Source organism: Mobula birostris, chromosome 11 (genome assembly GCF_030028105.1).
Source record: "Mobula birostris isolate sMobBir1 chromosome 11, sMobBir1.hap1, whole genome shotgun sequence".
NCBI lineage: Eukaryota > Metazoa > Chordata > Chondrichthyes > Myliobatiformes > Myliobatidae > Mobula > Mobula birostris.
The window spans coordinates 74,523,372-74,537,397 of record NC_092380.1 but is presented as its reverse complement, the minus strand read 5'-3'; the positions used below and the strand labels follow the sequence as shown (position 1 = coordinate 74,537,397).

General features: G+C 42.8%; 1 protein-coding gene across 5 annotated transcripts in view; it reads right to left on the bottom strand.

Moving 5' to 3' along the window:
- The window catches only part of rras2 (RAS related 2), a 74,352-nt gene extending 64,257 nt beyond the window's left edge, over window positions 1-10,095 (bottom strand). For 2 of the 5 annotated variants that reach the window (XR_011887773.1, XM_072272535.1), the window contains exon 1: window positions 9,630-10,095. Coding sequence is in view for 1 of the 5 variants with exons in the window: in XM_072272535.1 (XP_072128636.1) it covers window positions 9,630-9,731 (102 nt within the window). In the remaining 4 variants the exon portion in view is untranslated. Of the gene's footprint in view, window positions 1-9,209; window positions 9,258-9,347; window positions 9,439-9,629 lie in introns of those variants that run through there. The other 3 variants (XM_072272539.1, XM_072272536.1, XM_072272538.1) reach the window with 3 other exon arrangements.
- Between the last annotated feature and the right edge of the window lie 3,931 nt (window positions 10,096-14,026).

Here is a 14,026-nt window from a genome sequence, read left to right as displayed (position 1 = left end):
GTGACCCTGGGCGGCAGGACCGACCCTGAGCGGGAGTCCGAGGCCCAGGGTCTTCGGCGAGGAGAGGAGACGAAGACAGACTCGCATGGAGCATCTGATCGACCACCGTGGTTGGTCCCAGGCGGTGGGTCGAGGGGGCCAGAGGGGATTGAATGGTGGAAAGAAAACTCCGTTAATTGAACTCCAACTATTGTGCATGATTGAACTTTGATAAGTTTGACACCTTTTACTTTCCTTTTATATTTTACCTCTATTAATTATAGTTCCATTAAGATCTATAAAGAGTAATCATTTAATCGCATATGGTGCAGTGTCTTATTTGGCAGAGTGGGGTACATCACACAGCATCCACACAATCTCGATTACCCAGTTTGGCAGGGCCAAAGGCTGCTCCCCCTAGATGGAAGCCAGCTGAGCGAGCCTGAGGCTTACTAGGGGGCTACATTTGGGGGCTTCGTCCATGGATTTGATTCAGTGGGGTGCTGTATGATAGCCCTATTTAAATCAGTGCTGCTGTGTCTCTGTGGGATTGCGATTAGTAATGTGCGTCTCTGTGGGATTGCTGGTTATTACTGCATGTTGGGTGGATTGGCTGTTGGTACCCCGGAGGTCTTTGTTCGAGTTCAGACTAGCGCTGACAAGTTGGTGGTGGGACTGCCAGTGTCTATTGGTGCCCCAGGTGAGGCAGAACCATGGGCTGTCCATACTGTTAGGAGAGAGAGGAAAGAGTGGTCTGATTCAGAGGTAGTATCTACGAATAAATGTTCCTGCTATGGCAGGCTCCGCCTGGCTTTTGGGATAATGTCCACCCCTAAAGGGGCGGAGGCGTACAAGACGTAGGCGGAGCGGATCTCTCAGCTGTTAGTTTGAAAGTTTGAGTAGGCGGGCTATTGACGGTGTTAGAACTGTAAGGTTCAATTACCCCATAGTGACAGCTGCCAGTTATCTGAAAGTGGGAGGAAATGCATCTGGTTCAACTGGAAGCAAGATGCAGCATCTGGGGGTCTTTCCATACCTGTGTCAGGAGATTGGGGAAAAGCCTTTAGTGTATCTTCTCTGGCTAGGAGGGCAGCTAAATTGCTTGCAGTGCCAGAGGGATTATTTAAGGGGATCAGCCCCTCCCTCAGTTGCTCAGCTGATCAGAGAGGTGTCGGGAAACTTAGTGGAGGCCCAGTGGGGGGAACAGCTTGGGGTCTCTGGGGGAGCATATTCCCAGCAATGCACCAAGGAACTTCCGAAAGGAAAAGACCTTATTCCTGAAGGCTTAGAGGGACCACGCCCCCGTGTGTCGTTACGGACTGATGGAAGCTATGTTCAACACTGGGGCGCAGGTCGTTGTTGTACAGTTCGTTTTACAACCGGTTTCCAAAGCATTTACCCTTGACAACCTTAAGGGCACTTGAGATTTGGGGTACCAGTGCCAGTGATTATCCAGAAGACGATTATTGATCAGTGAAAATGGAGCTCATGAGGACATTGTCTGCGCACCCAGTGTTTCGAGCTGCTTGTGAGGACGTGTGTAGCAGCCTTGGGCTGGTACCGGATTTAAATGAGAGCTGATTGTGGTACACCCTGGGGGAAGTACCTGAGGGCGAGACTCTCTTAGTAGACGCTCCGAAATACCACAAGGGAGGGGAGTTGACCGCTGAAGACACCTCGGTGAGAGAGAGGTCGCGGCGACTGGACCCTGTAGCCATGGAAGAAATAGGCAGCGTGTATGTGGATTATAGAACTCTGAAGAGGCGCACTGTCATTGACCAGAATACGGCCCTGAGGGCCGAAGATGCTATGGTCTGTTTGTATGGTGCGACGTGGTTTAACGTGCTGGATCTGAGGAGTGGATGTTGCCAGATCCCAATGAGTGAGGCCGACAAGGAGAAGACGGCCGTTATAGGTCCCCTAGGGTTCTTCCGAACCGAAAAGATGCCACAGGGCATATTCGGAGACCCTGCAACCTTCCCGTGGGGCATGGGGAAGACCATGGGGGGATGTGGAGGTGTTTGGAGTTTTGGCATATGTGGATGATCACCTAGGGTTTGGATTCGCCTTGGGGGACTATAATGTGAGGAGGGTGCCGGAGCCCCGGACAACCATTGAAGAACTGGAGTTCACGCTCGTCAAAGTGGAGACGGGGAAACATAATTCCGATCCGAAACTGCAGTCATTTACTGATGAATTAATCTAGAGACACAAAACAATGACCAACCTTCGAAAGGATCAGCAGAAACTCAAGAAATCGATCCAGAACAGATTGGAAGAAGCTGGTGGTATAATTGCGTCCCAGATGGAGATGGACACGAAACGTGAGTCAGAACTGCTGAGACTGGGGCGAGAGCTGGAGGAGTCAGAGAAGAAGCTGATGTCTCGATTGCAGGAGGCTACAGAAGCTGCCCAGGCTAAGTGCTTCAGTTTGGAGAAAATCAAACAGCAGCTACCGATTGAGGGAATGAGGAAGAGTACGGCTTCGAAGGATGATGTGCGGGATGTGTGGTACATGCTGCCTTTCACTAACTTCCCCTCGATTGAGGAAGAGACTTTTGGCCCTTCTCCCACTGTCAGGTGTAGTGGGGAGGGCTAGCTGTGGGCAGCCTGGGTTACAGCAGGACCCTGAAGGAAAAGAAGCAGGGCAATGGACACGGGACAGGGGGCTCCGAGTTGCAGTGGGGCATGAGTGAGAGATTGAGAGAGGATTTGGCAAGCAGACCAGAGGTATCCCCAGTAGTATCCAAGCCTGAAGGGTTTAGGTGAGGGGGGTACAGAGGTCTCGGAGGATTAGGAAACTCCCAAATAGGTTGGCCTATGTAGTGTCCATGAAAAAGAGCGTAAGGTCTACTCTTTGGGGAGCAATGTGACTGTTTGTACCTGGATTGTGTCTGCAGGAAGGGTTGGCGAGTTACTTAGAAGTCATGAGGACATGATTTGGTGGGGCGGCGGGGGGGAAGAGTGTAAGGGGTTTCTTCTTTTATGTTACTGCAAAGGCTAACAAAGTGGCTTCTTTGTTATGTTATAATTAAAATGGCTTTTCTGTAATAATAACTGCGATACAAGTTCTCTCTCTCTCTGCTTGTTTGGGTTATATTACTGATAAAAGAGGGAATGAACCAATTGGAATAGATGTTATTCTTTCTTGTGTGTCTGTAAGCTATTGTGTTTCATGGGCTTTGGCGCAGAAGGCGCGATGGGGACAGATAGAGGAGACTCAATGCTGTGATCCTGGGCGGCAGGACCGACCCTGAGCAGGAGTCCGAGGCCCAGGGTCTTCGGCGAGGAGAGGAGACAAAGACAAGACTCGTGTGGAGCATCTGGTCGACCACCGTGGTTGGTCCCAGGCAGCGGGTCGAGGGGGTCGGAGGGGATCAAATGGTGGAAAGAAGTCTCCGTTAACTGAGCTCCAACTGTTGTGCACAAAGTGGTTGAACTTTGATAAGTTTGGTGCCCTTTACTTTCCTTTTATATTTTATCTATTAATGACATAGTTCCAGTAAGATCTATAAAGTGTAATCATTTAATCACATATGGTGTAGTGTCTGTTATTTGGCGGGGTGTGGTACATCACAGCATCCACACAAACTTGATTACCCAGTTTGGCGGGGCCAAAGGCTGCTCCCCCTAGACAGAAGCGAGCTGAGCGAGCCTGAGGCTTGCCAGGGAGCTACAAGTGCAAAATTATAATAATATAGATAAACAATGACACAAAATAAACATACAAATTGAATCAAAACTTAAATCTGAAAATACAATGCTAAAAAATGATTAAAGTAAATTAACTTCCATCATCGGCTAGCTGAATAATTTACAAGCATTTTTATTTTCTGCTACAACTGGGCCACAAAACTAAGTCCAACCCTCAGTATATAAAATTTAACCAGCTCTCAAATCTCCATTTAAAGTTTTTTAAAAAGCCAGTTTGATTTAAAAACAACTTGACCCCTTGTGATTCAGCTTTCCATGAGTAGCTGAATATTAAAGGTAATCATTAATTACCTTTCAGTAAAATAAAACACCCAACATTTTGAAGGTTTGAAATACATTTAAACACACTTTTTCACAATCCTTCTAAAGTTGGCCTATAATAATTGAATGTGGCTTCAATAAGCTGTTACAACAACAGGAAGAGACCCTCTGAACTATTATGATACTCTGAACCACAAGACATACATTTCCCAACTGCACCACAACCATGTGATCCGAGAGGTTAAAAACAATATTCTTCAAAGTGCTCCTTTCAGCAGTAACTGGTTGTTTGTACTTCATTTTTGGCTCTCAGCAAGAAGGTAGATAGGAGTGACAGTACTGGAGAGTCAACTCTGTTAACAGCTCACTGCTGGATCCCCTGCTCACTTTACACCCGCCATCAGATTTTTGATTTCCCTTCAGCCTTGATGCTAGTCATTTAACAATTTTTTCCTGAAATGTTTCCAATCCAACAAACATGCATTTAATTTTGAACCTCCAAGTCATTCTCACCAATAGGTTTGTTTTCTATAGTGAAGACAAAACAGTTAAGGTAGAGACCATGCCATACCAGTCACTTGTGAACACTGTAGCTCCGAATAGAAATGATTCAGATGACTGCAAAGCAGAGTAGAACTAACCTCAAGTCCTTTAGCATCATTGCTTAAACCTGACCATTGAAGTTTAAGACCCAAGATGCTGAAGATAACAGACTCTATGAAATGGTGACCAATTAAGCAGTCATCAGAACCCATTATAGAAGCAAACATCTCTGTCATCCCTCATTTGGGCAATGAAAAAACCAACAAATACAAGATCTTAGACTGAAAATGCTGCCACAAGGCCAATATCTTTCCCCATGAGAATACTGGACCCTGGATTCAAGCTTTCAGACAGGTGAACAACTATAATGGAGTTATCTTACCCCTTCCGTTGCCAATCACATCTTTTCAGAAGTTCATTTTCTTTCATTAAGTACCACAGAAGTCAATTGAGAATTGGCACATCTCCCACTAGAACTTAGGTCAAATTATTCATACAATAAAAGCACAAAGAGCTTCTCACCAAAAAATTTATCATGAAAGGATTTCATTCAAGGCAAGAGGAATATTCTGTACCAACCAGCTGCAATGCACAGCATCTCCACAAATAATAAAAAGCTAACCAACACTCTGGAAAAAGATTAACTTTATCCCTTCCACAATGACATATTGATGGCAAAATGCAACCAAATAGCCTGAAGTTCAGAAGTGCTCAAAGGTCAATACGTTAAATGCATTAACAAGCACATGGTTTATGAAGCAGCAATGATCCTCAACTTCAGAGAAGTCAACCTACCAGGAAAGTGCTTCAAATGAATAAGGGAAAATACTAAGCGTCTCAGTCAAAGTCCCAAAATCAACTGGCAGTACTGGCAATGTTTGCTCGGCTTACAAACCTAGGTTCTAATCAAGGTCCAGTTATAATTTATCACATTACAAGAAAAATATTTCCACACAAGGAAAACGGAAGTTGCCCATCCCACCATTCAATATTCTTATGATATGCCCAAGGCCTCATCGCCTCTTCTACCTGAGAGCCCTCATTTCACTCATCTATCAAAAATATATCCAAATCCTCTTTAAATTGCTCCAATGAACTAGCCACTTCAGTACAGTGTCTCAGTTATTTACCAACCTCTGCAAGAATAACCATCTTATTAACATTAACTACACTCCCTACTCAAGACTGCCTTACTGATAGAAACAATTTTACATCTACCCTATCTCCTTACTCTTTACTCTTCTAACCTCCCAAATATCCAATTTCTTCAGTTGCTTTCTTTTGAGAAGTTAACAAAGACTTCAACGATACTCCAGTTAACTATATTGGGATTGCTTTTGCAGCAGGGAAGAAATCCATTATTGATACACCTGCAAGGATGACTTGGAACGCCAGATGGGAAGGAAGGCAGAGGGACTGGTGTTACATTTCCTGTGGCTGCAAAAGAAAATGCCATGTCAGAGAAGGAATAGTTTGCGGATCAGGAAACCTTCAGAGAAGTCTTTACAGAATGGTGGTGGAGAACGTGAAATGTGCCAGTGGTAAAATCCCATTGGATATGGTATATAATAATGATGAATGATCTGCCAAATGTTAGGGCAGAAGGCAAGGATAAGGAAAACTCTGTTCTTGTTCTAGCTGGGAGAAGGGCTGAGCAGAGTTCAAGAAATAAAGGACAGACATTCATGAGCCTCATCAACTATGATAGAGAACAGTCATGGTAAAGGAGGTACATAAAAAGTCAGTGTGGAAGCTTTCAGAGCAAATGAAGAAACTAGAACAGAATGGAGTCCTTAGAGAAAGCAGAAAGAGCAAAGAAGCTGAGATAGCTGTCGGAAGCAGTGGGTTCACGATGGAAACGGGAGAATGGAAGAGAGAAAGGTTCAGAAAATCATTAATAGCCTGATGCAAAATGAAGAGCAAGGTAACAGCATTTTGAATTTAGTACAACGCAGGAAGCAGATAAGATAAACTGTCAATATAGAAGAAACAAAAGACTGTCCGTGTATCAAAAGCACCTAGCAGCACTAGGGTTTAATTAAGTTCCCATGAAATAAACATTTCAACATTGAAAATGTTTATAGCACCCCTAAGATGTATCTTTTAAATAATAATTAAAATGCAAACAAGCTAAATGACAAAAGCAATCTTTTAATGTCACAATTAGTAGCAGTGGCCACCAAATGGGCCCCTGAGCCTATTTCACCTTTCCATAAGATCCCGGTCAACATCCAACACAGTGCCATTTCACTGCATTCCCCAATATCTCTCAACATCTGAAATGCCAAGGAATCAATCTGCTTTGAATGAATTTTCTTTCCCCCCCCCGCCACCCTGCTCCTTAAGAACTTACTGTCTTTGTCCTTTTGAAACTCTAGTTCATCAGTTCACAAATACTTCTAATCCTCACAGCTTGCTGTTATTTCAATCAGGAAGGTGATGGGTAAAGCCAATTGAAGGGGAAGAAAGTGGGCATGGTAGGGAGGATGAAGTGGAAGCATGGAGGTGAAAGGTGGGAAAGGTAAAGAGCTGAAGAAGGAACCTAATAGGTGAAGAAAGTGAAAAGGGAAAGTGGATGAGCACTGGGTGGGGGGGGGGGGGGGAGAGAGAAGAGGGTGGATTGGCAGGTGAGAAGATAAGGGGCAAGAGTGGAACCAGAATGGGAAAATGGAAAAAGAGAACAGGGAGAGGGGAGAAATTAGAAGTGGGAGAAATTAATGTTCATGTCATCAGGTTGGAAGTTACCCAAACAGAATACGAGGTGTTGCTACTTCAACTTGAGAGTGGCATCATCAGGGCAGTAGAGGCCGTGGACTGACATGTCAGAATGGGAATGGGGAGTGGAATTAAAGTAGTTGGCCACAGGAAAATCCTCCCTTTGCAGATGGATGGAAGGTGCTCTAAAAAGCAGTCCGCCAATCCATGTCATGTCTCATCAACATAGAGGCCGCTGCACCGGGAACATAGGGAACTTGCTCTTACCCATAAACCTGCCAATTCTTTAACCATGCCAATATATTGCTTCCAACACCACAAACATTTAAATCACTATCATGGCCTTCGATACATCACCTCAAATTCCTTCTGGAGATCTCTGTGGGCATTCACAAATTCTCCTTTTTTCACAGTATGTTATTTCTCCAAAGAGCTCCAATAAATCAACATTCCTTTCCCTTCACAAATTTATTTCTCTCCAATTACATTGAATTTTTCCAAGTGACCTACTGTAATACCTTCAAAATTTCTCTTTTGACAAGTGTTCCACTAACCTGCAACCTTTCTCTTTATTTTGCATAAAAGAGCCAGTTTTATAACTTTCCGTCTCATGGAATTTTTACCAACATTCAACATTTTTAAAAAAAAACACTGTAATAGATGTCAGCAAATATTCTCCATAGCTGCCCTTAAACTGGCAATCAACTGTCTTGCTGAATTAAATTTTGTTTCAGTATTCCATGAGTATTGCAAATTAAGCTACAGAGTTGATTGTGGGCAGGATTTCAACCCAGAAAAAAAGGGGTATTTGCCCATCAGGGGGAGGGGGAGGGAGATTGAGATGGAGGTGTTACAAATGGACCTGATAGAAATCAAAAATGTAAGTCATGTTATTTAAGTCATCTTTAAGAAGGTGCTCCAATACATTTCCTTGATTCTATACTGTAAACCACAGTGCATACTCACAACACATGTATCCCAATCAAGCAACCATTTTTCTGTGGATGTTGATTGGTCTTAAGTAGGTTGAACCTGCAAGCAAAGTAAACTCAAGAAATTCCACCATAATTAATAAAAATCATAAAAGACCATCTTCACCAGTTACACTTCTGATTTACTGTTGTCTGCTGGCAGATGGAAGGGTAAAATTCAGTGGTGATCATGAACTGTGCAATCTAAAAGATGAACTGCTTAATTTCCTTTTCCAGAAATTAATTGGACATTCAAAGTTTACCAACATTGAGACCATGAATGTCCATTTTACAAAACTATTAAGTTAACTAGTTGTGTGCAACATCTTTAATAGTTTATCTTTCAACTATATTGGAGAGGTCTATGATTATCACACAAATCTACTACAAAACAATGCTACAAATTACAAACAAACTGAATTACTATCAAATTCAGTTCTGTTAAATGTCTCCAGACTAGAGTGATAGGACGTCAGGGACAGGTTTAACGTGACAGCTGGAAGATGGCTAACAGTTGTAAACAACGGTTGAAATGTAGCAGCTGTCTAAAAGTTAGAAGAGGTTTCAAGTTATTGAATTAAAGCATCGAACAAATGTCTTCCTCTAGCCGCCCAAAACAGCACATTGTACCCCTTGTATAGAGGATGCGTTATTTGTCCGCTCAAGACTTATACTTCAATAAGTATTAATTTTCCTAAATATACTAATGTTAGATCATTCATGAACACAACTTCAGAGAACCGGCGATCACAATTCCAGAAATACAACAATCACTTCTTGTATTTAAATAAACCACAATGATATTCAACTTCTCGCATACTTGCCATAAAGGGAGCAAATTTTACACCGTCTACGTGAGATTATAAGAGGATCACCAAGCAGTAGATTAAATTCCATTCTGAATAAAACAAATCAATAGCAGCTGTTTATAGCGAAAACTTTTATAACTTCTTATAAAATAGCTGGGTGAGATCCAATACAGATTCCACAATCGGCTAGTTTAACGCCAGTTTAAAAACTACTTACAAATTGTAACCAAAGTGCTCATACTCTGGAAACCAACATGGCTCGGACCTAGGTCATGAACAGAATCATAAATCAAATGCAACAACTCCAATAAGGGGAAGTGAAAAGGAGTGAGAGATAGATTTGATTTTATCTTACAAGGATTTGTAAACTCCTCGCCAAGAAGCGCTGACTCACTGAAGTTGTGCATTAGTTTATGTAGAAACAGTGCAGCGGCCTGTGACCCCTGGAGACCAAACCCCAAGCAAAAAGCAAAAGAACTGGCCGCCAGGGGGGAGGCGAGATGCGGGGTTAAGACGATACCCACCGTCCCTACGTGTGGGCTCTGCCTTGCGGAGCCCGCACCCAGATCTCCGCCTCGCACGCAACTCGCGAAGTAGGCCGAAGCCACGGGCTGGATTAATGTCGCCACGCACTGACCTGGATAAACTGAATGGTGAGAGCGCTCTTGCCTACGCCGCCACCGCCCACCACCACCAACTTGTACTTTTCCTGCACCACTCCGTCCTTGGCGGCTGCCATGGTAACCAGGCCTGGGCCTGCGCCCGAGCCTCGGCCGTCTCACACCGACCTTCCCAGCGACGCTTTCCCGCAGCGGCACAGCGAGCTGCTGGGGCACGAAGAAGGGGATGAAGGAATGGAGAGGGGGTGGGGGGGGGAAGAGAGAGACAGAGAGCGAAAGAGAGAGGAGGAGGGCGGCAAAATTTCACCTACACCGACAGCTACTGGATAGAAAAAGAAACTTTATCGAATTGCACCAATGGATGTGGTCAAGCGATGCGACTCATAAAGGCAGATGCGACAGCGTGCAGGCACCGGTACTGCGGAGCCGCCACAGAGCAAATGGGAACGCCGACTGCGGGCAAATGATGGCCGGCGCTCTTGGGGGATGTTAATACATGCAAATGAGCTGCTGAATATTCACACACTTCCAATCAGAGCATCCACTCCAGCATTGCAGAACTGAAGTCAAGACGCTCCCAAATCAAATATACAGGTTTAACATTGCTTCTACTCGACCATTTTACTCCTCTTCGGTGCTGTTTTAAACCTTGTTGCAAGGACTGAGTGTAGTCCATGTTGGTTTCAGTGAATGCAAAAAAAATCCCAGTGTCGCAATGTAACTGAGTAGAGTCAGCAATCAGTTTTGTAACTGATTTCGTCTTGCATGATCTGATGTTAATTTCAGATTTACATCAGCGTTAATAAATATTCGGCAAAGAAGGAAATCATTCTTTCCATCGTGCGCTGACAACGCTGCTATCTATTAATCCCTCTCATTTGCCTCATCATTTTCCGTCTTTATCCATAATCTACATCTTACCATTTTTCCAATAAATCTGTTGGGCACTCATCTATTATTTTACCTTTTTTTTGCTCAGCTCCCTGAAACAGCTGCCTGGGTGATATATTTTAGAAAGCTGCGTTTTGGTTTTACACCTGTAGATATAGATGACTTTTTGCATTTCAACTTTGTATTTGAATATGATAATATGATGACAAATCTCTATTATTTTTGTTATTCTGTGTTTTTCCCCAAAGTTCTAGATTTTGTTCTCCATCTCGCTCTTAATAATTTTTACGAACCCCTTGCATTAATGTCCTAGTCATGCTATCATTTCGGATCGTGGTCAACAGGTCATTGTATTCTACCAACGGGTTAAACTTCGCCTCCAGTGATTGAGTCTTGATTTACTTGAGCCGATGGCCCGCCTTTTATAGATGCAGTCCAATTTTCATTCCGATACTAAAGAATACTTAAAGTTCATAACGCTTAAGTTCAGATCACCCACTGCGCCCACACCACTTCTAAAACGAAGCACTGCCAATACATCCTGTCCTGTCTTCCCACAATGCCCTGCAAATTTCGTTTTGCAATCCCCTTGTGGAGACTGGGATGATTTCTGCATTCACCAGCCTTTCAGACAGTGTTTTCCAGATCAGGGTATCTCACCAGGTAAAGTACCTTCGTATCTTCCCCTTGGAACTTTTGTTAATTAGTCTGCGTCCTCCAGCAATCACTCTGCCATAAAGATTTCTCCCCGTCTTCTTTACAAATTCTCCCAATCAGCGCAAGAAATGTTTTCACTCATTTCCCCAAATACGAATTAAATTTTGTTAAGAGCATTTGAGGAAATACTCGCTCCTTTATGTCAGTTCCCAGGATCTACAAGTTAAACGTTGGAAACAATGGCATTCTTCAACATGTATGAATGCACGTTCCGAATAAAGATGCCACAAAGGAAAATTGTTTTGCTGAAGGGGTTATATCCATGTGATGGGGGCAGGGGGGACGGAAGGAATGATTAATTAATTCGGTGGTCTTCCGATAACGATTAGCAACATCTGAAAAAGTACTAATAATCGAAATGCCAAACTCCATTTCAAGAATTTGGCTTTCTTTTACATTTGAAACAATACTCAAACTTCTCGCGATTTAGTTAAAATGACGGCCTTGGTAATCTCTGAATGCATTAATTTTACCCGACACCGAACAAACCAGGTGAGTTTTTCTTTTGTTTTTCTATATGGATTTACACCAATAATTGAGACAAATTCAATGCACACTAGACCAGTGAACTAGGGTCACGAAGCTTGGTTTTCATTGGGTATAAGTTAAAAGATAATACCTTACTTAGTATTAATATAATATGCATTGCAAACGCATCTCAGCAGCGGAGATGTGATAATATTCTACCTAATATAAACACCACAATCAAGTCTCAGCAGAGAGGAATGAAATGATTCAATTTTTCCATTAACACCAGAGAAACGTGATTATTAAAGACTGAGAATACTTTTCGCGGGACTTGCATTGTCATGTTGAAAATTTTATTGAACAGTGGGCATGAGTCATTACAATTTAGTGAAAGATCTGTTCTAATAGACGTGTCCCTTACAGGATTATACAGTCAGGTTTGGACAGAAGATTTGTGATCAACTTTAAGCGCGTTTTAAATAGGAGTCAAACTGTCGGCTGAATGTTTCTGTCTATAAATTACGGTCCACCGGTTACAACAGAAAATAAGGTGTAAGGATCCGCACTGACATGAATATTTAAAATTTACATTTAATAAAGGGAGTACTTGATAAATCAGAGAATGTCGCCGAGAAATCGCAGCAAGCTCTTTCTTCTTGGCAGCAGAGTGAACCGACAGATTGTTCGGTGATATCTGTTTGAAAATTTGCGACTTTGCTTTTAGAGGCGTACATGGTGAAGTCCTGAATTTGCCTGCACTTGCAGGAATGATTGGTAACAATTCGCTGTCAAACAGCTACCATTAACTTTCGGCAAATGCATTCGCCCTGAAATCGCAATGACTTGATTTCCCAAAACAAATCTCTGCTGTCTTTCTCCAACAATCCACATTCATCAAGTAACCGATTTCTTTTCCCTCTGGCTATTATTTCTGGAACTTTCGCCATCACAGTGGTTAAACGGATGTCTCGCGTAATTGACTATATCCCAACACTCTTCTAAACAAGGGTGTAATATTTGCAATTAAAATTCACATATTAATCAAAATGTACATGTTAGCCATTGTATGCAAAGTGAAATGATGGATAGGGTTCATGCATAAGGAAATAGTATAACTCAACACTTAAAGTGAAAGAAACATTAATCTTTGATTCTAAAAGTCAGTAGTTTTTAAAATGTAGTTCTGAGAGAATAAATCCTCACATTTCAAATGGTGGTTACGGAGCTTGATCAACAATAATTGTGACTCAGTACAGATAATAAAAAGCAATATCTAATGAGAAAAAGGTTTAAGATTTTTTACAGTCAGATCAGGCAGTTGACTCTCACCCCAAATTGTTCATTGCATCTGAACAGACTGCAGCTCAAATCCTGTGGAGGAGTAGCTTAGCACCAAGAACTACAGGATATCCAAGCTTTGCAGAACAAGTATAGATGCCAGAATTTACTCTCAGTTTCAAGTTTCATGAGGGAAAATGATAACAGAAACATCTTCATTACAAAGCAAATTCCAGGCCAGGATCTTCATTCTGCTTCACACTCACCAGATTTAAAATTTGAAAGGTATAAGATTTTTTTTTTGAATGACAATATAAATATACAGTTTGTCTAATGCTAAACTTTATTCTCCATGTGGCCATCATCTGTAGGTGTACATGGTAAGATAAACATGACAGTAATCAGGAAGGATGCTATGAATGATTTTGTCCCTCTGTCTTCTGAAAAGATGAAAGAAGCCTTTGCTTATCTGACACTGTCACAGTTTATAAACAACCGGAGGTGAAAGATCAAACCTTCTTAGTTGCAATTAGATTAGCTAAAACAGATTTGAGGAAAATGCACCAATTCCAAATGTGCAGTTTGTCATGGTCCGGTCCGTGAAGTCCGCATTCCGGTTCATGGACCAGTCCATCAATCCTTATTCCAAGTTTTCCAATTTTCCCTTGTTCTGTTGGTGCCTTAATTGAGGCACATGATTCTCATTTTGGGCTGGCTACATAAACAGCTCCTGGATTCAGCTTCAGTTGCTGGACTGTTCCCTCCCCTTCTCCTTCCTCCTGAAGCCCTGCCTGAAGACTTGCCTGCAACCTCGCCTGCGTCGTCATCTGTATCGCTGTCAAGTTCTACTGCTGGAGCAAGACCGGAGCCTTGCTGTGTCTAGATAAGGAACTGTCTCTGTGTCCACGCCTTCACTTGGTGGGTCCAGTCATTTGCCACTACCTTGTGTTGGGAACCATCTCCGTGTCCACGCCTTCGCTAGGTAGGTCCGGCTGTTTGCCGCTACCCTGTGCTAGAAACCGTCTCATCGTGTTCAGCATTCTGTGTATGAGTCCTGGCC